The 26240-nt window shown below is 40.7% G+C and overlaps 1 protein-coding gene across 6 annotated transcripts in view; it reads right to left on the bottom strand.

The window, feature by feature from the left end:
• The window catches only part of gpat2 (glycerol-3-phosphate acyltransferase 2, mitochondrial), a 446786-nt gene that overhangs the window by 50642 nt on the left and 369904 nt on the right, over positions 1–26240 (bottom strand). For 5 of the 6 annotated variants that reach the window (XM_060931296.1, XM_060931300.1, XM_060931298.1 and 2 more), the window contains 2 exons: positions 20935–21034; positions 4654–4842 (listed from right to left, as the gene is read on the bottom strand). In XM_060931296.1, the coding sequence (XP_060787279.1) occupies positions 4654–4842; positions 20935–21034 (289 nt within the window). The remainder of the gene's footprint in view (positions 1–4653; positions 4843–20934; positions 21035–26240) is intronic. The other variant, XM_060931299.1, reaches the window with a different exon arrangement.

Genomic DNA, 26240 nt, shown 5'->3' with positions numbered 1-26240 from the left:
CCGCTATACTAAAACACAGAGCTGACTGCAACTCCCATCCTCCATTTTGAGCTAATTTATCGCCATGCCACGTAGATGTGTTGCTGGCAGGTACAGCAACACAACAGAAGGTGGACTTACGTTGCATTCATGGCCCACGAATGTTCAAACTGCAAAGATTTGGACGCGTTTAGCAAGAAATTCACAGACTGGGTGCCTACGAAGTGGTCTCTCCTCTGCTCTGCACATTTTACTGATGACTCGTACGAAATCTCTGATCTGTTGAGGAGCGTTGGCTATAAGCCTGTAATGAAAGAGGGTGCAGTACCAACAATTAAAGGAAAAGAAAACTACAAGAAAAGGAAAGCAAGTTCAGTTGCACCAGTTCTCCGGGAGTGTGAGCCGAGCAGTAATGGCGGAGTACTCAGTATGGAGAATGAGTGGACCAGTCGTCAGACTTCTCCGCTGGATATGCTCTTTTTTCTTTTCTTTCTTCCCTCCCTGCTGGATATGCTTGCCTCAGCAGCAATATCTCGCTCTTACGTGGAAGAAGCGAACGAACGAAGAACGGAAAGTCAGATTGTTTCAAAACAATCAGCCACAAGCTCGGCCTTCAAAAGCGAGAACACAGACAGGTAGGCCGCGACTCTCTTATTTGGCTACATAACAAAAACAACAACACTCGTTGTTTACCTGCATTTAGATTAATACATGTAACTTGTATTGCGTATTTAAGATACCGGTATAAGATTATTTAATTTGCTTCCGAATGTGATTGTCTCAGTTCATCTGATTATTTAATTCGCCTTTTACGTTTTATCAGTGAAAATGCATGTATGTTGCATAAGTTATAACACCCATGTTAAAACCATGCTGTTTTAATGAGAGTCACATGAGACTGTCAGTTCAATTCCATCCAGTTCTCTAGACGGCTTTGTTCTCTGGCTTTATTTCGTAAGCTGGGGCCTCCGTGGCCGACGTGTTACTATCGGATTCACTTTCCGATGGTTCGAACTGATACGGTTCTACGTGTATAGCAGTAGCATGTACACACACTCCAATTTCAGGACTATCACAGTCAGATGTATTACTATCTGAGGAATCCGAAAAATCTCCAATAAATCCGAATGAAGAGGCCATTGCAACCACTCTCGCCTGCCGAGTCTGGCTTTAGTCTATAGCACCGGTTCCTGCTGTGACGTCATGCACCCAGGGCTGGCTGGCTCAGCGGTGCAGCTCAAATGCCAACTTTGCGGTTGATTTTAACTCTCAAAAATATATTTTTTTATTCCCAATTATGCAGCATACAAGAGTCAAGGATGGAGATACTATCCACTCAGAAAAGTATTTAAAAATAAAGGCTCTGAGTATCTCCTTTAAGCAGTGTTTTAAGAAACAATCCAATTCAGGGTGGTAGCAATGGCGCTGCTTCATCCTGAGCTGCATCACATGACTGTTGTGGATTAATTTCCTATAACAGCATACCCTCAAATGATGTACCAGCAACGTGTCAGTGTTGGTACTGTGAGTAAAAAGGATCCACCACTTAAAGGTGCTGACTGCGAAATCATCTGAATTATTATTATTATTATTTTTATTGTGCATGGTATTTTCCTCCGTCCGGCAAGAACAATATTATGCAGACGAGATGTGATCATTTTGATGTCCTGAGGGTTGCTTTTCTCTGTTTTGGGACTCTGGAAACAGCTGAACGTGAGAAGCTTTAACTAATTAGCATAACTATGGAACTGCGTCACACCAAGATGGCGACATGTGGAAAACATTGTGACTCTGCATCGGCCTCGGAGAGTTCTGAGTCGCAGGGATGCAATTTGTGGTTCACGTTTGCGAATAGATCTGTGCAACACAAGACGAATATATATTTTCTCTGTCACTGCTTTTGTGTTCTTGTTTCTTTCTCTGTAAGATCAAAACATTAGGTGTATAACTCCATACTCTCTACCATGGACTTGAAGCCATGCATACCAAGGCTAAGATAGCTAAGCGCTAGCTAGAATGATTTACAGTGGTGCTTGAAAGTGTGTGAACTCTTTAGAATTTCCTATATTTCTGCATAAATATGACCTAAAATATCATCAGATTTTCACACAAGTCCTAAAAGTAGATAAAGAGAACCCAGTTAAACAAATGAGACAAAAATATTATACTTGGTCATTTATTTATTGAGGAAAATGATCCAATATTACATATCTGTGAGTGGCAAAAGTATGTGAACCTTTGCTTTCAGTATCTGGTGTGACCCCCTTGTGCAGCAATAACTGCAACTAAACGTTTGCGGTAACTGTTGATCAGTCCTGCACACCGGCTTGGAGGAATTTTAGCCCGTTCCTCCGTACAGAACAGCTTCAACTCTGGGATGTTGTTGGGTTTCCTCACATGAACTGCTCGCTTCAGGTCCTTCCACAACATTTCGATTGGATTAAGGTCAGGACTTTGACTTGGCCATTCCAAAACATTAACTTTATTCTTCTTTAACCATTCTTTGGTAGAACGACTTGTGTGCTTAGGGTCGTTGTCTTGCTGCATGACCCACCTTCTCTTGAGATTCAGTTCATGGACAGATGTCCTGACATTTTCCTTTAGAATTCACTGGTATAATTCAGAATTCATTGTTCCATCGATGATGGCAAGCCGTCCTGGCCCAGATGCAGCAAAACAGGTCCAGACCATGATACTACCACCACCATGTTTCACAGATGGGATAAGGTTCTTATGCTGGAATGCAGTGTTTTCCTTTCTCCAAACATAACGCTTCTCATTTAAACCAAAAAGTTCTATTTTGGTCTCATCCGTCCACAAAACATTTTTCCAATAGCCTTCTGGCTTGTCCACGTGATCTTTAGCAAACTGCAGACGAGCAGCAATGTTCTTTTTGGAGAGCAGTGGCTTTCTCCTTGCAACCCTGCCATGCACACCATTGTTGCTCAGTGTTCTCCTGATGGTGGACTCATGAACATTAACCAATGTGAGAGAGGCCTTCAGTTGCTTAGAAGTTACCCTGGGGTCCTTTGTGACCTCGCCGACTCACCTCGCCTTGCTCTTGGAGTGATCTTTGTTGGTCGACCACTCCTGGGGAGGGTAACAATAGTCTTGAATTTCCTCCATTTGTACACAATCTGTCTGATTGTGGATTGTTGGAGTCCAAACTCTTTAGAGATGGTTTTGTAAACTTTTCCAGCCTAATGAGCATCAACAACGCTTTTTATGAGCTCCTCAGAAATCTCCTTTGTTTGTGCCATGATACACTTCCACAAACATGTGTTGTGAAGATCAGACTTGGATAGATCCCTGTTCTTTAAATAAAACAGGGTGCCCACTCACACCTGATTGTCATCCCATTGATTGAAAACACCTGACTCTAATTTCACCTTCAAATTAACTGCTAATCCTAGAAGTTCACATACTTTTACCACTCACAGATATGTAATATTGGATCATTTTCCTCAATAAATAAATGAGCAAGTATAATATTTTTGTCTCGTTTGTTTAATTGGGTTCTCTTTATCTACTTTTAGGACTTGTGTGAAAATCTGATGATGTTTTAGGTCATATTTATGCAGAAATATAGAAAATTCTAAAGGGTTCACAAACTTTCCAGCACCACTGTAGTTAGCTAACATTGCTCTATCTTGCAGTTGCACTCACTAGGCAGGCTTTCCTTTTCTCTTCCACTGGCGGGAGAGCTGAGTCTGTCGTATTTGCCCACGCCGACTTGTTTTGGTTAAAAGTAGGTCAAACACGCCTCATGGTGGTCACACGATATTGTTGCTCATTTGCTTCGGCAATCTCCGGAATTGTAAAATGCGGGACACATTTTTTCTCAGCAAAACATTTCCACACAGGATACACGGGGTGTGTGTGCATCAGCGAAACATCTCAAAACTCCAACAGTAATAGAAATAGAACATTTTACACAGAATTCAGCTTTGCAGTCAGAACCTTTAAATAAAATCTGCTTTACACTGATGGACTGAGTAGACAAGGCGACACACTGTGCAGGAGATGTAGCGCTTGCTGGGCACTTCCTTTAAATACCATCTCTGTCTCTAAAAATGATGCCGTTTTAATTATTGTAGCTGCTGGTACTGGCAACAGAGACGTGACCACCCATTATTTGTTTTCATCAAGAGTAGATTTGGATAATGGACGTTCAGACTGAATGGTGATTATTATTATTGCGTTGGCTCGGTCCTGCTGGCGCTCTGCTTTTAATATGCTTCCATTTTTCTAAGCTTTAAAATAACGGATTCAGTGCGGTATTATGCTTCAGATGCCTGTATTATGGTCCTGTCTGTACTGTTTGTGTGTATTATTTTACCAGAATAATTACTAATGACGACAGATTTCTCATTTTACCTTATTTGAAGCATTTTTAGCTGCAAGAAAGTCCAAGACACAAATAATACTTATGAGCATAATGAAACATCTCTGTATTTTTCAGACTGGAGTATGTATTATTCCTACTGGAGTGTATATACGATTTTGTCTCCCTTATTATTTTTCCTTTGCAAACTTTGAGTATTGAGGGGGGAAAAAACAAACAAACCCACACCCCAAAAAAAAAAAAATTAAATTTGTTATATTGGGGTTTGCTTTTTTCATCACCCAAAACGAACTAACAAACTGACAAATAATTTATGGCTTTATTTGTACCTGAAGGTATGTGGACTGGCATGAAGAAGGACAGTCGTAAGAGATTCCCACTGACACCACACTCACATCCGGCACCAGGCCCTCAGCTACAGCCTGACGAATCCGTGCCAGCCACTGACCTCCACATCCACTCTCCTCACACACACCCACGCTGAGACTCTCACCTGCCATCAGCAGCTCGCCAACCAGCTACAACCAGAAACAAACAAACAAACAAAAAAAAAAACTGATATAAAAGGTGATAAACTTTGAAGGCTTTATGACGGCAATGAGATCAACAGCAGAATTCCTGTAAGTCCTATAAAATCACGTGCCAGAGACCCTGCTTTGTTCTTGGTCATGCCCCTTTCTGCTGGCAACTCAAAATATATACTGTACCAATTACAGGTTACACTGTTTGCCCTCCTGTAGGCAAGGAAGTTCCCATTTTGAAGGCTACTGCCACGTCCACTTAATTACTGCCCCTGCCAATGAGTTACTACTAGGGATGGAGAAAACTAAAAAAAAATCTTGACCGACCACCGAGCCTCATTAGCCGGTTAAAGTCGGTTAACCTATGAGTTTAAAATTCTAGAACTGGAATTATTATAGGGATGCAAACGGCGCGCCTTTTGGCGGATGCCGCCTTTTTCACAGCTGAATCGCGCAGATCCGATTTTTTTTTTTAAAGGGGGGGGGGGGGGGGGGGGCGTTGGAGTGTCTGATTATAATTTCATCAAAGTAAACTCTGTATATGACGCGGTACGCGGTGGTCCGGACTACCGTTGTGGTCCGGACCACGCCGTTTTCAGGTGTGGTCCGGACCACCAAGTTCAGAAGACAAATAAATTTTAAATTTTCAGCTACTTCTTCCCCTAATTTAGAATAAATTCTTTCCTTTGCCCTTTCTTCTGTTGCTTTGTAGTCTCTAGCACATTTTTTCTTATTCCTTAGAAGCTGTTCATAACCACCCTGAGACATAATGACGAAAGTTGGTAAAATTATTTTTCACTTCCCTCGTGGCAGCTCCCGCTTTTTTACATGCGTTAGAACTGGTATCTTTTATTGCGCGTGTGTTTTACGCATGCATTTCTCTTCCGGTTTGAGAAAAAATAACAAATGATGTACGACTTTGTAAAAAAACTCGTATTAAATGACAAACACAGTATGATTTTGGTAAGTTTTTATTTATATCGTAATATAATACAGCATACGGTGAACCGGACCACAATCCAGGAAAAATAATTAATTAATGCCCTCGTTTTGTATGGAAAATACGGTGATCCGGACCACCGCGTACCGCGTCATATAAGCAAATGCCATTACAGTCCATGAAACATAGGAAGTATAAGTATGAGAAGAAAACAGTAAATCAGAAAGCTGCACACTTTTGCGCCGAAGCTACGCAAATGTGCGCAGCTTTCTGATTTACTGATTGCACAGCTTCCGTGCAAACGTGTGCAGCTTTCTGATTTACTGTTTTCTTCTCATACTTATACTTCCTATGTTTCATGGACTGTAACGGCATTTGCTTATTTAGTAATTTTAATACAGAATTTACTTTGAAATTATAATCAGACACTCCAACACCCCCCCCTTTAAAAAAAAATCGGATCTGCATGATTCAGCCGTGACAAAGTCGGCATCTGCGCCTTTAGTTTGTGTGGAGAGATATGATCTGCAGTAACATGCATTGTTGGCTACAGACCGAAACATACTTTCAGAATGCACTGGCCAAGGCAGGACTAAACTCCATGTGCCTTCTAATAATAATTAAAAAAAAAAAAAACAGAATAGTAATTTGTAAGCTAAAAAGCCTGTGTCTACACTTTTCTTTCGCCGAGTGGCAGCTGGGGCGGGACATGACTGAATGGGTGTTTCTGATTTGTCAGCTGTCATCCTTACACCGCATGGCATGCCCCAAGCGTTTACAACACAGAATTCCAGGTTCTCCGCTCCAAAATCGGCAGCTTCAAAACAATTGATTTTTTTTTTTTAACCGACAACCAAAAAAAAATTAACCGGTTGACGTTGATTCGGTCAACCACCGGTCACTAGTTCCTACCATTATCACTTAATTACTGTCACATAGTTACTGCCTCTACCACTCTGTTTTTGTCATTGTCACTTAATTACTGCCACTACAGAATTACTGCCACTTATTTACTGTCATTGCCACTTAGATGATGCCATTGTCACATTGGTACTGCCAATTAGTTACTGCCACTTGGGTATTGCCACATAAGTTATTGCCACTAGGTACTGACATCACTGACACATAGTGCCACTTAGCTACTGCCATTTAATTACTGCCACTGGAAATTAATTTCTGTCACTGCTGCATCGTTACTGCCACACAGTTACTTCACTGCCACTTAGTTAATGCCACTTCATTACTGCCACTCAGTTAGTGCCAACAGTTGCTACTACTAAGTTACTACCACTTAGTTTCTGCCACTACAACATAGTTACTGCCACCACTACTGAGTTACTGCCACCAGTTTACACTCATCTCCAAGACCACGTTAAAGTAGATACGCAGAACCTTTATTTTTAAATACATTTCTGAGTGGATAGCATCTCCATCCTTGACTCTTGTATGCTGCATAAATGGGAAAAAAAAAATATTTCAGAGAGTTAAAATCGACCGCAAAGTTGGCATTCGAGCTGCCCCGCTGAGCCAGCCAGCCCTGAGTGCGTGACGTCACAGTGGGAACCGGTTTTAAGGCCGAGGCCTTTTACAGCTACAGACCAAAGTCATATAAATAAACATTTATAGTGAAAGTAAGAAACAGCGTTACCGACTTGATCAACTAAGACTGATTTGACTTCATTGATTGTGGGTTGACTCTCATTAAAACAGGATGGGTGTTATAACTTATGCAACATACATGTACATGCATGCATTTTCACTAATAAAACGTAAAAGGCGAATTAAATAATCAGATAAACTGAGAATCACATTCTGAAGCAAATTAAATAATCTTATACCGCTAACTTAAACACACAATACAAGTTACATGTATTAATCTAAATGCAGGTAAACAACGAGTGTTGCTGTTTTTGTTGTTCTGTATCCAAATGAGAGTCGGAGCTTACCCGTCTGTGTTCTCGCTTCTTGAAGGCCAATCTTGTGGCCAATTGTTTTGAAACGATCTGACTTTCAGCTGTTTGTTCAGTTCTCCGTTCATTCGCTTCTTCCACGTAAGGGCGAGATATTGCTGCTGAGGCGAGCATATCCAGCGGAGAAATCAGACGGCTGGTCCACTCATTCTCCATTTTCTCCATACTGAGTACTCCGCCATTACTGCTCAGTTCAGGCAATTACTAAAACCCGGGACGGGATGGGATGTCACCGGTTTTAGCAATAACTGCGGGGAGGTCACTGTCCGAGCAATGTCACGTCCCGTTCCGTCCTGGGTTTTAGCAACAACCCTCAGCTCACACTCCGGGAGAACTGGTGCAACTGAACTTACTTTCTTTTTCTTGTAGTTTTCTTTTCCTTTAATTGTTGGTACTGCACCCTCTTTCAATACGGGCTTATAGCCAACGCTCCTCAACAGATCAGAGGTTTCGTACGAGTCTTCAGTAAAATGTGCAGAGCAGAGGAGAGACCACTTCATAGGCGCCCAATGTGCCCGTGAACTTCTCGTCAAACGCGTCCAAATCTTTGCAGTTTGAACATTCTTGGGCCAACGTAAATCCACCTTCTGTCGTGTTGCTGCACCCGCCAGCAACACATCTACGTGGCATGGTGATAAATTAGCTCAAAATGGAGGATCGGAGCCGCATTCAGCTCTGTGTTTTAGTATAGCGGAAATGGCGATGAGACCGATAGGGGCAATTCCATGTAAATGTCAACCTCACCATGCAAAAATAAAGCAACATGTAATACATCAAAACCACTCCCAGAGATATCACCTAGGCCTGTATTTTACAGATGTGAATAAGTTGAACCAATTTGTAACCAACCTAATATGTCACTGTCAGTCTTTCTTTCTTATAATGTAAAACCCAAGCTAAAATCAACTTTGATCATGTACAATTCTATATTATTGCCACAAGCCACAGAAATGTATGCTAAAATCCACAAAACAACAAAACAATAGCCATCCTAAATATTATTTAAGAACTTTGATAGTTTTAGCTGATATTTAGAGAGTTTTTCAAAGGGTTATGGTGGTTAAATTGCTGATTTTCTAAACATATGCCATGTCTATTTCAGACGCATCACATCCATAACGAAATTTCGTCACGTCCATAACGCTGACTTTTCCTTCCGAAACTCTGCATGAAATACAAAATATTTTAAACAAAGATTTTTTAATATTCACCTTGGACCCCTCTATCAAATGGATATCTCCATTTCGACATTAGGTTTACAATTTCACAGAGTTTGATAAAAATGTACAGTCACCCAAGAAAAGTGACACTTTTTCTGTCACATCCATAACGCATCTTTTATTGGCATTTTCTGGCATGCCCTAGATGTACTATGGGAATTGTTCTTGTTCTATCACTTCTCCAGTATGGTACAGCCTTAAAATATGCAACACCTGTTTAAATACTGGGAGACGATAAAACATGCACTGGGTCATTTGTTGCCATTTTGAGTTCAAGTGTCACGTCCATAACGCTGGAATTGCTCATAGACTTCCTGCTGTGACGTCACAGATGTCAAGGTCGTTCACTCAGACCGCGACCTACCGGTATATGAATCATTTTAATCGCAAAAATTACTATATTAGATTTATTGTTAATGCTTAAAACTATTCAAGGCATTTATAAACAAAAAATGAGGCCACGGTTCTGCATATCTCCTTTAAGTCATTACTTCTGTTAACAGGGATAGCCAAGACTGTAGGATTAGCCTGTATCACTTAGTTCCTTCCTTTACTCTGGTACTTTCTAGGTCCTGTTCCTGAGGCCCAGCTGTGTTGAACATTTCCCACTCTTCCAGCAGGATTAAGTCCATAACAATGTTTGATGGTCTTGACTTGATAGTATTGTTTTTCATGCCTTTGTGCAATTTGTGCCACTCTTTTCACAGTAGAAATGTGAATAAATCAATCCAGAAGTGCGTCTGTGCCTTTTTTTTTTTTTTTTTTACTTTGTCCTCAGCAGCAAGCTTAACACAATAGACCGCATCTGCACTTTTATGTTACCGCTCCCATTTATAACTCAGGGTCATAACATAAAAAGTAGATTAGATCTGGAACTGATTATGCAACAGAGGGAGATAATGAAACAGATAACGAGAAGAAGCAGATAAATAAGGTAGAAAATAAAGAAAGTTTATTTTCTGAATGCATTATCACAGCCCCAGTGTTCTTATTGAGCCAAGCCTCACAATCTTTCCATAATAAAATCAATTGGTGTGTGGGCTCCGAGCTACATGTACACAACCCAGAAAGCATACGGTCTGTTAAACAGATGAATACATCGATCATATATATATATATATATAAAAGAGCGAGGAGAGAAAGAGGACGGGGTAATAACGAGGGTCTGGCTGCAGATCTTATCTCGGTGATATACTTCCTCTATATTATCCATCTACATGTCAAAGTGGAGATGGTGCTGCTGGAAGTGGAACTGGAAATTCAACATCATTCACACAGAAATGTTCTTCCCTGATGTGTTTCAGAGGGTTTTTAGATAGCTACATCCAGCAAGGCTTTGTTTTGTTTGCATATTTTTTTATTTCATGAAAGAATTTTGAAAAATTGACAAGCTACTTTATCTTTATTTCACTATTTTATCATTAAAAGACGACATTCATACCTTATAAAAGGGATGTAACGTGAAACCACAGGGCTAACAATCCCGTTTCTCAATTAGCAGGTTCATATTTAACTTCATATAAACTTATTCTTGCAACATTCATCATATACACCAATGAAGCATCATTTAAGATTAGAAAAATTATATAAAGTTATCAATAACTTAAACCTAATACAAGAAAGCTAATTGGTTAGCTAGCTGTATCGATATGTGACATTTTGTAAACCTGTTATATTTCTAAATGTATTATCATACGATATCAAACCAAATCAATATCGTGTACATTTTTATGTTATTTTTAATAACCAGCATGCCACTGCTCCTGAATCACAGGCCAATATGAAACACCGCGAAACTTTCCTGCGGTCACACGTTTTTCTTCTCGTTCTCCATTCAATACTCACACCAGTAATGGGCGACTACTGCTGGAAATAATTTAACGCTCATTAAAAGCACAAGTAGCACAATTAAAAAGCTGAGTGCACTAACCGGACTCATACACTCCTCAATGACATTAAACCTCGTTCCACACCTGCGCATAACTGGTTCAGATTGCATATAATGAGCATAAAAATTACTTTTCTGTGAAGAACGTGCGGTTCAGGATACATAGAATGAATTTACATACAGAGTGATGAAAATCTTTGCATGTAAACATAACCGTAACCCGTATGATGTCTTTTCTAATTTCCTTAGGGATGAGAAAGGGAAAAAACAATGTGGAAGAGAAAGAAATTAATCTCCATATTCAAATCTGAAAAACAAAACACCACCCAGAACCAAAAAGCAACATCAGTCTGGTAACACCATCTGATGTTAACGTGCGCACACACACGCATGTACATGTGCACATGTAGTACAGTGAGATATCACCTAAAGCCATCTTAAACAGATCAATAAGTTAAATGTAAAGCCTAGGTCACAACCGGACGTACGATTTTTTGGCCGTGCGATTTTTGGCGTTTCCCAGATCGCTGCGTTTTTTTTTTGTTCATGGAGAAAGACACGCGTTGGCCGTAAGTTTGTCTTGCAACCTGGAAAAAAACGTAAGCGCCCGTAGAGTTTGTTTGAAGCCTCGGTTACAACCGGCCGTACGTGCTCCTATGGCCGGTCTACGTGCAAAAAACGCAAGAAACGCACAGAGGGCGCGCGTGAAACGCACGGAGGGCGCGCGTGTGACGTGCTGATTTTCGAGCCGTAGACTGGCCGCAGAGGTTCTTTGTCATGTCAAGCAAACTCTACAGGCGCTTACGTTTTTTTCCAGGTTGCAAGACAAACTTACGGCCAACGTGCGTCTTTCTCCACGAACAAAAAAAACGCAACGATTTGGGAAACGCCAAAAATCGCACGGCCAAAAAATCGTACGTCCGGTTGTGACCTAGGCTTGACATGACAAAGAACCTCTGCGGCCAGTCTACGGCTCGAAAATCAGCACGTCACACGTGCGCCCTCCGTGCGTTTCATGCACGCCCTCCGTGCGTTTCATGCGTTTTTTGCACGTAGACCGGCCGTAGGAGCACGTACGGCCGGTTGTGACCGAGGCTTAAGATAAATGTACTCTTTTGTGGGTTCATCAACATTCTTCTCTTTCTTTCTCTGTCTCACACGCGCACACATTTCCTCACTGTCAGTTCCTGCCTCCATCTGTGTTCTGCAATGTGAATCAATCAGCAACCAAAACCGAACACATGCACGACTGCACACACTCCTGCTGTTCAGCGTGTTAACTAATTTTCACACACACTCAGGATTTGCATATTCTGTCGTTTTATAAATTAAAAGTTTGAGGGAACTCAGTCACATCCTGTTTTGTGCTTTGCATCCTGGGTTCTTCGCCAGGTTACAGATTGCTAAGCACGTTTGTCTGTGTCAGAAACTAATGCTAATGACTGCATGTTGAACATGGCCAAGTGAAACACATGATTCTTTCATTGCGCAGAACAGAACAGTAGAACTGCAGGGTTCTAACGAGACCAAAATATCAGCGTAGTGGCACCAGTCATAATGGCTGGGGGTTCGGGGGCCGCCTTAGGCCTCCCCTAAAGCTCACGGGTTCAACGTGATCGGAGACACATTCTAGCGCATTTCCCGGCACTTGTAGGCGTCCCTGAAAGTCACTCTTTTTTTGGTAATATTAATGAGTTTTGTTTTTTTGCGCCAAAAGTTGCTGTGATCATTTTTGATTGAAGACTTATTATAATTAATATTCAACTATATTAGTGACATATTTATGGAATAAGAATAAAACAACCAGTTGATGTTCACCAAGTGTCTCAGATTCAGCCATTCAATTACAACCCCGATTTCAAAAAAGTTGGGACAAAGTACAAATTGTAAATAAAAACGGAATGCAATAATTTACAAAGCTCAAAAACTGAGATTGTATTCACAATAGAACACAGACAACATATCAAATGTCAAAAGTGAGACATTTTGAAATTTCATGCCAAATATTGGCTCATTTGAAATTTCATGACAACAACACATCTCAAAAAAGTTGGGACAGGGGCAATAAGAGGCTGGAAAAGTTAAAGGTACAAAAAAGGAACAGCTGGAGGACCAAATTGCAACTCATTAGGTCAATTGGCAATAGGTCATTAACATGACTGGGTATAAAAAGAGCATCTTGGAGTGGCAGCGGCTCTCAGAAGTAAAGATGGGAAGAGGATCACCAATCCCCCTAATTCTGCGCCGACAAATAGTGGAGCAATATCAGAAAGGAGTTCGACAGTGTAAAATTGCAAAGAGTTTGAACATATCATCTACAGTGCATAATATCATCAAAAGATTCAGAGAATCTGGAAGAATCTCTGTGCGTAAGGGTCAAGGCCGGAAAACCATACTGGGTGCCCGTGATCTTCGGGCCCTTAGACGGCACTGCATCACATACAGGCATGCTTCTGTATTGGAAATCACAAAATGGGCTCAGGAATATTTCCAGAGAACATTATCTGTGAACACAATTCACCGTGCCATCCGCCGTTGCCAGCTAAAACTCTATAGTTCAAAGAAGAAGCCGTATCTAAACACGATCCAGAAGCGCAGATGTCTTCTCTGGGCCAAGGCTCATTTAAAATGGACTGTGGCAAAGTGGAAAACTGTTCTGTGGTCAGACGAATCAAAATTTGAAGTTCTTTATGGAAATCAGGGACGCCGTGTCATTCGGACTAAAGAGGAGAAGGACGACCCAAGTTGTTATCAGCGCTCAGTTCAGAAGCCTGCATCTCTGATGGTATGGGGTTGCATTAGTGCGTGTGGCATGGGAAACTTACACATCTGGAAAGACGCCATCAATGCTGAAAGGTATATCCAGGTTCTAGAGCAACATATGCTCCCATCCAGACGACGTCTCTTTCAGGGAAGACCTTGCATTTTCCAACATGACAATGCCAAACCACATACTGCATCAATTACAGCATCATGGCTGCGTAGAAGAAGGGTCCGGGTACTGAACTGGCCAGCCTGCAGTCCAGATCTTTCACCCATAGAAAACATTTGGCGCATCATAAAACGGAAGATACGACAAAAAAGACCTAAGACAGTTGAGCAACTAGAATCCTACATTAGACAAGAATGGGTTAACATTCCTATCCCTAAACTTGAGCAACTTGTCTCCTCAGTCCCCAGACGTTTACAGACTGTTGTAAAGAGAAAAGGGGATGTCTCACAGTGGTAAACATGGCCTTGTCCCAACTTTTTTGAGATGTGTTGTTGTCATGAAATTTAAAATCACCTAATTTTTCTCTTTAAATGATACATTTTCTCAGTTTAAACATTTGATATGTCATCTATGTTCTATTCTGAATAAAATATGGAATTTTGAAACTTCCAAATCATTGCATTCTGTTTTTATTTACAATTTGTACTTTGTCCCAACTTTTTTGGAATCGGGGTTGTACAGTACATGACTATCTAGATCTAACTCGGGGACTGGGACATATTGTATTACGTGCATGGTGTGTAAGCGACTCTTAACACGGATGGCACTTTACCGCAAACACAGCATAAGGAAGAAGGTAAACCGGACTAGCATGATCAGTGACGATCTCCACACGGAACTACTCGGGCAGCTACGCACTGGGCGCTTATATGTACGGGGAGTGGAGTATGTCCAAATGTAGAGCATTCGCATAGCGGCGTGCCATCACCTCCGCATCGGGATATCAAGAAAAAATTCAACAAAAAGCCACATTTTCAAGATTGACCAGTCTTTTTATTAGTGTAGCGGCAACTTTTACAGGCGTGTCGGCAATACTGTGGGCGTAGCTGTAAGGAAACATTTCCTATCGGCCTGATATGCTGACGAGGCCTAGCTAGAACCCTGGAATTATGGTGGTTCCCGGAAGGTCTGTTTCACAATCAGGGTACACTTTTCGGGTCCACAATAGTACAAAAATGAAACCTCAGATTTGTGTTTCTCTGCTGCTAGAAATTACCTTTTAAGATGGAAATTAACCGCATAGAATTTCAGAGCTACAAGTCATATACTGGCCATGTTACTTGTGGTGAGAAGACGGCATATTCAAGATTCAAAGATTTTTTATTGTCAATAATGAATGAAAGTACAGTATACGTCCCGAAGGAAAACCTAGTTCATGCTAAAAAACAGGACTGTGAAAGAGAAATGACAAAATCCGAGGAAACAATTTTAGCAGGGGGTCTGGGGGGGGGCGCAGGGCCCCAGAAGCTGAACAGATTTTGTGTATATTGATAGATTCGAAGCATCTCCTGAAAGCAAATATTTTCTCAACCATGCCATTTAATTTGAACTGTTATTATTATGTTGAAATAATACAATTTGAACTGATTTACCTTTTAACTGATAAGGGTTCACTTGAAGAATGAAAATATATCAATAACATACCTCATATATTATAAATTCACTTATATTCTTGTGTCGATTTGTATCAATTCATTGGGTACCATAACGTCTTTTCCAGGGGGGAAATTCTAGACTGACTATTAAATAATAGTCACTAATGTTCTTGTTTTTGAACTGATTCAATACCAAAATGTCTTTCTTGTTCATGTTAGACAGATTCTAGTCAAAAACTATATACAACTATTTACAAGTCAATATTTATATTTATTTCCTTTTCTTTGTTAGCAGTTTCTTCAGCTTAGAAAGCCTACTCTTTTCTTTCTGACTTTCTATATGGCTTTTCCTTGCTCTTTTGGTCTCTCTTTCATTACATATTCATGACAACAATGAACATTATGAACAATAACATAAGTTAAAACTACATAAATAATAAATGTGAACAAGATGGTCTACCTGGAAATCTATAGTTCAATAGCTTCAATTTCACCAATTCCGCATGTTTTTTTCCTTTAACATGGTCAACCAAACGCGTTCTTCCACCAGAACCGTACTTCACATCCTGATGGCACAAGATGCAGTAAGCTTTCCCTGGTTCTTTTATCTTCCGTATGTGCTCATGGAGATATTCACTACCGGCTTTAAACTCCAGCCATCGACAATTCCATGGATTTTTGATGCCGTTTTCCTTGTCAATGTTTTTGACATCATCGGTCTCACCGTCCTCCCTCTGAACGATGTCCCTCCGTGACGCGGACATACCGCGAAATTCTCCTTTTCAAAACCGTTGATATCGAAAGCGTGTTTAAAGAGCACAATGGTACCGGTAAAACGAAAAGAACACAAGATTCACGCCATGGTTTGTAAGCATGGCACAAATGCTGTAAACTGGTCTGTCATTGTCGCAAAAGAAAAAAAGATACCAAAAAAATTACAATGTCGTTACAGAAAGAACAATTTGCGGTAGGCTCTTTCCCAGACTCGCCGGCTCGGTGACACTCGCTGTATGAGACTACTAGCGGACGGTAGACAACAACCCCTACCCCCCCAATTTGTTATTGCAAAATTAGATGATTTATTAAAATTATATTTTTGGCGGCCAAATTCGTGGAATTCCGCGGATTTTTCACAGCCCTGAAAAAAATGCAATTCTGAATTTAACCAGTACAATTTAAGAGTAATAATTAACATAGAATTAAATGAAATGAGCACAAGGTCAAAACTGAGCCTGCGTTTTACTCTTAAACATACTTATAAGAGACATTACTGCTGTAGGTAGGGCTGGTGTGTCCCTGTAAAATAAAGTATAAGAAACTCCATTGTGTATACACACACACACACACACAAAGGACCTAGTTGCAGGAGTTAGATGGTGTTATTCAAAAAGACAACCGTGTTTGTGAAACAGCCCGGAGATGACGGACTTATTTTATTTTGCGACTGTTTCAAAGACAAACCACTCATAAAAGCGTCAAGTACTTCACTGTTGGCAAAGTTCATTTTCTTCAACATTCTGACAGGCTACTGAGCAATTTTGAATGTGTGGGATTAATCACTGTCCATTGCCTACAGCTGAGCATACTCATGTGTGATAAATATCAACTTTCTTAGAATCAGAACTTTTTCTATGCAGTCTTGTATAAATGAGACCTCTGGAGAGGAGACCGTGTCTGAGCTAGGATTCCGATTAGTTCTTTACTCCTGCACAGTCTTGTGACGGCTCACGGGAATTTGCTAATCCAGTCTACATGTCTTATGGATTTGGAGAAGGTATTTAATCTTGTGGCTCAATATTTGTGTTGGAGGTACTAAAGGAGTACGGGGTATCTGGGTGCAATCCGGTCTCTGTACGAGTACAGTGCAAGCTGTGTTGGCTTTCCTGGTGTTAGGTTGAAACTGTTCAAGGTGTATGACTCTGTTAAGGGTGTGTCTTGTCTTCATTCCTGTTTGTAGATGTCATGGACCGGATATCAAAACACAGCTGATACTGAAGAAGTGTCCAGTGTGGGGGGGTTAGAGGAAACATCGGTGTTATTTGTCAATATTGTTCCCGACACTACCCAAACCAGACCTTCTGTACACATGTGAACGGTTTGATGCTGACTGTGGAAAAGCTGGGATGAAAATCCGTCTCCAAATCTGAAGCCATGGTTCTCACCTAGAAGAGTGTATGATGCTTCCTTCAGGTGAGGGGAAAGACCTTGCCCCTGTTGCTGGAGTTAAAGAATCTTTGGGAGAACTATATCATTCTGTGATGCTCAAGAAGCAGCTCAGTTTTTATACAAAGCTCTGTGTTTACTGACCTAAATCTCTATCCTCACTTATAGTCACAAGCTGTCGGTAGTGACCAAAAGAATAAGGCAAGTATAGGTGCAACTGGTAGACAAGGTTGATACAGTCTCAAGAGAACATTCCCTCGAGATCAACGCCGCCAAAACAGACCATGGCAGTGACCTGAGAGGTAGAAGCAATCAACATCTACTGCAATGGTGTGCTACTTGAGCAAGTCAGCTCGTTCAAGTACCTTGGGGTGTATATCTACCAGGATGCTAACTGCAGCAAGGAAATCCATTGTCGGCTTGGCATAGCTAGAACAACCATCAAAGCTTTAGCCAAACTCTGGAAAGACCACGCCCTCAGTAAATCCCTGAAGGTCAAACTTCTTGAAACACTCATTTGACCCATCGCAACCTATGGTGCCGAAAGTTGGACCTTCAGGAAAGAGGATATGAAGCGCATCGAGGTATTCGAGTTGTTCGGATATCGCAGGATTTTACGGGTTAGCTGGGTAGAACATAGAACTAACAAGTCCATTCTGCAGGAACTGAACACCCACAGGAAACTCCTGCCTGCTATCACCAAATGTAAGCTAGCCTATGTTGGCCACATAACAAGAGCTGGAGGTCTAACATGCACTACCCTGGAGGGCCAAGCGGAGGGGACTAGATCAAGAGGTCGGCGTAGGAGGAGATGGATGGATGACATTCAAGACTGGACGGGTCTGACCGGTGCCACATGCTCTGCCTTGGCACGGGACAGGCAGGGTTGGAGGAGCGTGTGTGTATCTCCTAGGATCGCCAACCCTCAAACATGAGGATGGCCATAGAGAGAAAGAGAGGAGTATACTCTAAGTGGTTCGACCACAGTCTTTTTGGGCTTGCTCTGGGAGCACCTTAGAATATAATTGCTGCTTCTCCAAATAGGGATACGTCAAGTTGAGGGGATTTGGGTATCTTAGAAGGATGCCTCATGATTGGCTAATGGTAGAGGATATCTGACTGTGCAGAGGGCACAGTGCACAGTCTGTGCACAGACTGTGCAGAGGTCTGTCCCTGGGGCAGACTTAGGACCCACTGGGGTGATTATATCTCACAGTTGCCATGAGAAAGTCTGGGTATGGCCCCAAGAGGAGCTAGATTAGCTGGGGATAAAGAAATCTGGGGTGACCTTCTCAGCCTGTTATCAGCATAACCTCCACCAGGGGGAAAAAAAAAGGAAATGAATGAATTTAAATATTAATAGCCAAGTTGGGGGCAAACTGGTCTTCTCTTTTCAAGCAATTCTATTTTAAAGATTATAATCCAATGTCTATAAGGGCAAATGGAGCCAAGCTGAAGTTTATTTTCCAAATGTTCCCCATATATACAGAGTCAGTTCCATAGTATTTGGGCACTGAGACAGTTTTTGTAATTCTGCCCCTGTACACCACCACAATAGATTTGAAATGAAGCCATCAAGATGTGAACCAGAAGTATAGACTTTCAGCTTTAATTCAAGAGGTTCAACAAAAATATCGCATTAACCATTTGGGAATTATAAGCATCATTTTTAATACTTGGATACAAATCCTTTGCAGTCGATGACCGCCTTACTTCTGGAATCCACGGACATCAACAAATGCGGAGTTTCCTCCCTTGACATGCTTTGCCAGACCTTTACTACAGCTTTGTTCAGTTGCTGCTAGTTTGCTGGTCTTTCTGCCTTCAGTTTTGTCTTCAGTAAGTGAAAAGCATGCTCAACTGGGTTGACTGACTCGCACACTGAACAACATTCCATTTACTTGCCTTAAGAAGCTCTTGGGTTGCTTTCACGGTATGATTTGAGTTATCATCCATCTCTACTGTGAAGCACCATCCCATCAGTTTTGTAGCAGTTGACTGAATCTGAGCAGAAAGTATAGCTCTATATTTTTCAGAATTCATCCGGCTATTTTTTACTGATGGCCTCGTTCACTTGCATTGACACCTCTTTGGACCACATATTGAGAGTTCCGAGCAATTCCAGCGTTATGGACATGACACTTGAACTCAAAATGGCAACAAATGACCCAGTGCATGTTTTATTGTCTCCCAGTATTTAAACAGGTGTTGCATATTTTAAGGCTGTACCATACTGGAGAAGTGATAGAACAAGAACAATTCCCATAGTACATCTAGGGCATGCCAGAAAATGCCAATAAAAGATGCGTTATGGATGTGACAGAAAAAGTATCACTTTTCTTGGGTGACTGTACATTATTATCAAACTCTGTGAAATTGTAAACCTAATGTCGAAATGGAGATATCCGTTTGATAGAGGGGTCCAAGGTGAATATTAAAAAATCTTTGTTTAAAATATTTTGTATTTCATGCAGAGTTTCGGAAGGAAAAGTCAGCGTTATGGATGCGACGAAATTCCGTTATGGATGTGACGCGTCTGAAATAGACATGGCATATGTTTAGAAAATCAGCAATTTAACCACCATAACCCTTTGAAAAACTCTCTAAATATCAGCTAAAACTATCAAAGTTCTTAAATAATATTTAGGATGGCTATTGTTTTGCTGTTTTGTGGATTTTAGCATACATTTCTGTGGCTTGTGGCAATAATATAGAATTGTACATGATCAAAGTTGATTTTAGCTTGGGTTTTACATTATAAGAAAGAAAGACTGACAGTGACATATTAGGTTGGTTACAAATTGGTTCAACTTATTCACATCTGTAAAATATAGGCCTAGGTGATATCTCTGGGAGTGGTTTTGATGTTGCTTTATTTTTGCATGGTGAGGTTGACATTTACATGGAAGTGCCCTTCCCATGAACAGCTGCCAAACGCAGGAATCAACTCCAGACCTTTTATCTCCTTAAGTTGTCATAAAATAATGTGGAAACAGGCCATAACTGGTCATAAAACAGCTTATCAGTCAATTGTCCAATTACGTGTGAGCCTGTGAAAAAAAAAAAAAGGCTGTATTTCTTAAAAACAACATTTTTGTTAAGCTCCATGAATTAAAGCTGAAAGCCTACACTTCAATCACATCATGATGGCTTCATTTCAAATCCATCGTGGTGCTGTACAGAGGCAGAATTACAACAAAAAATAATCGGTCCAAATACTTAGACCTGACTATATTTAATTATTAAGTACTGCAAGGGCACAGTAAGGACATGCCAAACGTGAACAACTTGCTATTCTTTCCAATTCACTGATCTCACACAGCAAGCATTTCTCACCTTGAAAATCAGCTACGAACAGAATACATCATTCACAGTTTGTGAAACAGCAGAAAGAATTAAGTAGGTTTTTTTGCTCGCCTCTGTTTGGTAAAAGTAGGCATGCTTGTATGGCCTTGGCCTTCATGGTCACTCAACTTTCAAAACCTTTGCTGCAGCTGAAATGTGATGCTTCCTGTCTCGAGTCAAGTCTGTAGGACTTACCGAGGTCATGACGGAAGAGTACAGGCTGTGGGTTTCTGCCTCCTGTTCCGTGACTGCGTGATCAGGTTGAAAAATGATGCCCAGTTTCTGCAGGAAGACCCTGAAAAAAAAAAAAAACAGAGTTACAGCAGTGTGCTGTCAACCAAACTGACACTGCACTTAACAATTCATGACATGATATAATGCTTCTGTCCACCAAGACTGCTTCATCTCAAGGACATTGCAAGAATTCCTCTTATCCCTCATCTACATGTCAACTCTCAACCTATCCAGCTTACATAGCCAATGTACCATTTGTCAATTTTATATATTGATCCATCAATACTCTTCATTCATCCGTCCATATCATGAATTTTCCCAAAGCGTTTTAGCGTATCAGGCCCGATACGCTTGCTCTGCCTGCCGATACGCTTAGTCGCTTTAGTTAAAATCCGATATGCTTAGATTTATACCGATACATTAAATTTCTTACCCACAAGTAACTAGATACATAGGAGAGCAAATAACAGATCCATTTCCATACTGATTGATATTTGTATTAAACAAGCGGTCTTTTTTTTCCCCAATGTTTGTGTTAATTCTGTCAAAGTAATATGTCCGCGTGGTATGATGTAAACAAACTGTAATCTGTTGGCTATGTCAAGATCACGTGTTCAAACCGTCCAATAAAAATATCCAGAGAAAACGTCAGACATCCCGGAATGTTCCGATTCATTATAAGCGATCTCATTGGCTGCCGATGTCGTCCCCTACCAGACGGACAAAGCCGGCTGATTTTAATCACAAAAGTTTGACCTAGTCTATTATCATTATGGCTTCCATCAAAGAGTGGTTGACTAAACGTCAACAAACCCACGTGAGTGATGGCGCACAAAACCAGACAACTGTCACGACAACGAAAACGTCGTCAATTTTGATCGCAGCGACTGGCTCAAAAAGCACTCGCTGGACAATCTGATCCACATCAGCATGGATGGCAGCGAGATGGACTATTAGAGGGTCGCCCGACATTGGGCCGAGCAAAAGCCAAGGAGAATTAATCTGCTTTAAAGGAGGAGAAAACTCAATTCATTAGTTTGGGTTTGCAGAAAGATTATATACTTATAAACACACTCACGAAGTGAAGCTGTCCAAATGTGTCAAATATAGCATCATTTCAAATAATAATCACAAGCATTTTTGGCAGTGTGATGTCACTGGGATCCATTTAACAAAAGAAGGCTCCGGATTATTCTTTTGTTAAAGGCTCACAGTGACATCACGCTGCCAAATACGCTTATCGTTATTATTCGAAATTATGCTACATTTGACACTTATTAACAAATTCTCTTCATGAATGTGTTTATAAGTACAGAATCTTTCTGCAAACTTAAATGCATGAATTAAGTTTTCTTTTCCTTTAAATTAGTGCTGTCAAAAATGTCGCGTTATTAACGCGTTAACTTGACTCAATTTTAAAGGCGATAATTTTTTTATCGCGAGATTAACGCTCTGTGACATGATGCCACGCCCCGCACAGCCAGAGTCCTCTGCCCTCCCCCGAAGAGCCACGGTGCTCCGATCGTTTTCCCATAGGCGGCTCCAGCCCCACTTTGCAGTGGCTGTGACAAGACGTGTTATGCTCTGCAATTAAAAAAAAAAAAAAAACATTGGTACAACCAGTGTTCGAACTATGCCGATATTTTCGGGGGGTCCCTTTTTTTTTTTTCCCTTGGGGGGGTGCTTGCGCTTGTCTCAGAGCGCGGATCTCTGATCGCGCGCTCACTTCGGATATGCAAATGCTTCCCGTTACACACGATTGCTACTGTATGTCAATAAACATCATTTTGCCAATATTTTAGAGACCCCCCAACATTTCCCAAATCATGTTTTCGAGGGATCTCATGTCTGTTTCAGGGGATCTCGGATCCCCCGAGTACCCCCGTAGTTCGAACGGTGAGCAAGCCCATTCACTTTTTTATGCTGATAAGAGAATTACAATGGTTTTTCATGTGACAAAAATGTGCGATTAAATTGCGATTAATCGCGAGTTAACTATGACAATCGCGACATTAATCGCGATTAAATATTTTAATCGCTTGACAGCACTACTTTAAATATGTTTTAATCTTAATCTAGTCCATTTGATAAAGTGCCAAAATTTAAACTTTATAATATGCAGTTGCCTTACTTTTCTTTTCAGTGTATCTTATCTTAGTTATACATATATTACGGTAATTGCATCAGAAACATTCTAAATTATTACAGTTATAGTAATACAGCAACTTATTTTAAGGTGGCTGGTCTTAGGTTCAGATCCCTTTGTGATCAACAGGAGGTCATGATGATCGATTCTCTTCACTGGATTGCATAAGATGGAGCAAACCGCTGTTCATATTTTCATGCACATTTTTGTTACAACACGACTTGATCATAGATAATTAAGGAATCTCCGTAGATTTTCAATCCATCATAGACCTCAGTAATCTGTAACAAAACAGTTTAACTTGCATGTTGAACTTTAAGGTGAAATTTCAAATGTGTATGCATTAATACTATTTAGGTCAGAAATCATTGAAACACTGGTAAAATCTATCCTATAATCATGGATCTAAAACCTCTCAGAGACCCTGAAAATGCACCTGAGAGCATCTATTTTCAAAAAATTTTCCGGGGAGGCACGCCCCCGGACACCTCTAGTTTCGCTTCCCGCCTTCAGTGCTCACTTTCGCGCCATTGGCGCTCAATTGTCTGTGTATTATCATGCCAGAATTTAGAGCTTTCTTTTTTTTTTCTGGGGAAAACACTGCATATATATTCAACAATACGTCCATTAATACATTTATCCATCTTTATTATAGATCCATCCAACAATCCGTCAATAAACCCATCCATCAGTCCAGCCATCCCATACACTCACCGGCCACTTTAACAGGGACTTGTTCTTGATTCTAAGATCCCTGTTCTTGGCTGCAGAACCCAATGTGTTCTTCTGCTGTTGCATGCTGAGATGCTTTTCTGCTCACCACGGTTGTAAAGAGTGATTATATGAGTTACTATATCCTTCCTGGCAAAAACGCTCGAACCAGTGTTTCCGTTTTCCTCTGACCTCTCTTATCAACAAGGCGTTTGTTTGCTTCCACCCACAAAACTGTCACCCACTCAATGTTTTTTTGTTTTTCGCACCATTCTATATGAACTCTAGAGACTGTTGTATGTGAAAACCCCAGAAGATCAGCAGTTTCTGAAATACTCAAACCAGTCCATCTGGCTCAAACCAACACCCATGCCACAATGAAAGAAAGTCACACTCTGAGATCACAATTTTTCCCGTTCTGATGTTTGATGTGCTTGAACAATAACTGAAGCTCTTGATTTGCATCTGCATGATTTTACGCATTGCGCTGCTATCAAGAGATCGGCTGATTAGAGAACTGCATAAAACCGACAGCAGGTGGATGGGTGTACCTAATAAAGTGGCCAGCGAGTGTATATTCATCAGTCTATCTAAAATAACCATCCATCCTATATACACATCCATCCACCCACCTTATATATTCGTTTGTCCATCTATCAGCTTATCTATCGAATATATTCATCCGACCCACTCATCCGTCTGTATCTTTCCATTTAACACGACCATCCGCACCTGTTTCTACCCTTCTATCTACCCATCATGTGTCTACTTCTGTATAGCTGTCCATGCATCTACAATACATTTCTGTTCATCTGTGTTTTAATCCCGGTTTTTTTCTGTCTGCCTGTTCATCTACCTGTGCGTCTATTTATCTATCTGACTTAATCCTATTTATTAAATCAGACATCTACCAATCCATCTGTCCATATATTTACCAATCTGAGATAATCCTGTTTACTTGACTGTTTATCTGACTCACTCTCTATCTCTTAGTATATTGACATGACCCATTCATCCATTAACCCATCTCTCTCTCTGTTTACAGGCTGAAGGACTGGATTCCTCTTCATTCCTTTTGGACTTGCACATCATTTAGCTGTATTATGTGCAACACATTTTATGTACATATATGAAGATTTTCATGACTGCATGTCCATTACTATAATCTGCTTCCTGTATAAATCAGTGCTCGATGGTCTTGAATATCTGTAGAGCATGCCTGCCGTGTGTGTGTGTGTGGCGACATAGCAGGAGCACACTACATTAAGCCAGGTTTACGCAGCACCTTTGAGACTGTGAATATGTTAAGAACTCTCCACAGTACCATCTGAATAAGTGGCTATTAATTAGTCTTATGACCTCGGTAATAAAATACATTCCGTCTTCCTTTCTCTCCACAGCTGGCCTTCGTTTACAACCTATAATAAACGCGTACACTTTATGTTTCATCCTTCCTTTATCTCCTTACACACCGGTGCACTGTTTAATATGCAAAGTAGTGCAGGCCTGTGCAGTTCTCCTGCCTGGCTCAATATGTGGCTTTAAAAAGCGCTTAGCTAAACACACCGAAATTAACAACAGTGTTCACTCGTCCGGTGTGGCTGCCAAACAGCAGGAAATAATCCACTGTTCGCAACCTGGTTACTGCGACTGTTTACTGCGTCCTTTTCCGACGGTCAGAGACGGTACAGTGATCACGTTTTAGTTTTTACACTAAGGAAGAGAATATACGACAAATTAGGCTTTGCGCTGTATCTAAATATGCAGTGCATAGAATCCATTGTACCGAGACGTGAAACAAATGATTTTGAGAATACACAAGGTGTTATTCTCAGGCAGTTTGATTATTACCCATAATGCATTGTGCGTAGTTCATTATCGCGGTAGTACAGGCTGGGCTTATCTGGATTTGAATAGACACAAAAAGTTCGTCAGCTTTACAAAGCCTTTTTAATCTCGAGATACATTAAAGGAAAAAAACAACAGGAAGTGTGTTAGTGAGGTAATTTACACCATGAGCTGTGTAACTACAGAGAGACAGACAGACAGATGTGCATGCAGATAGATAGATAGATAGATAGATAGATAGATAGATAGATAGATAGATAGATAGATAGATAGATATGCACATGCAGAGAAATAAATAGATAGACAGATGTACATGCAGAGAGACAGAAAGACAGACAGACAGATGTGCATGCAGATAGATAGATAGATAGATAGATAGATAAATAGATAGATAGATAGATAGATAGATAGATAGATAGATAGATAGATAGATAGATAGATAGATAGATAGATAGATAGATAGATAGATAGATAGATAGATAGATATGCACATGCAGAGAAATAAATAGATGGACAGATGTACATGCAGAGAGAGAGACAGACAGACAGACAGACAGACAGA

Source organism: Neoarius graeffei, chromosome 10, assembly GCF_027579695.1.
Source record: "Neoarius graeffei isolate fNeoGra1 chromosome 10, fNeoGra1.pri, whole genome shotgun sequence".
NCBI classification, from domain to species: domain Eukaryota; kingdom Metazoa; phylum Chordata; class Actinopteri; order Siluriformes; family Ariidae; genus Neoarius; species Neoarius graeffei.
The sequence above is the reverse complement of the archived record's forward strand: the minus strand, read 5'-3'. Positions and strand labels throughout refer to the sequence as shown.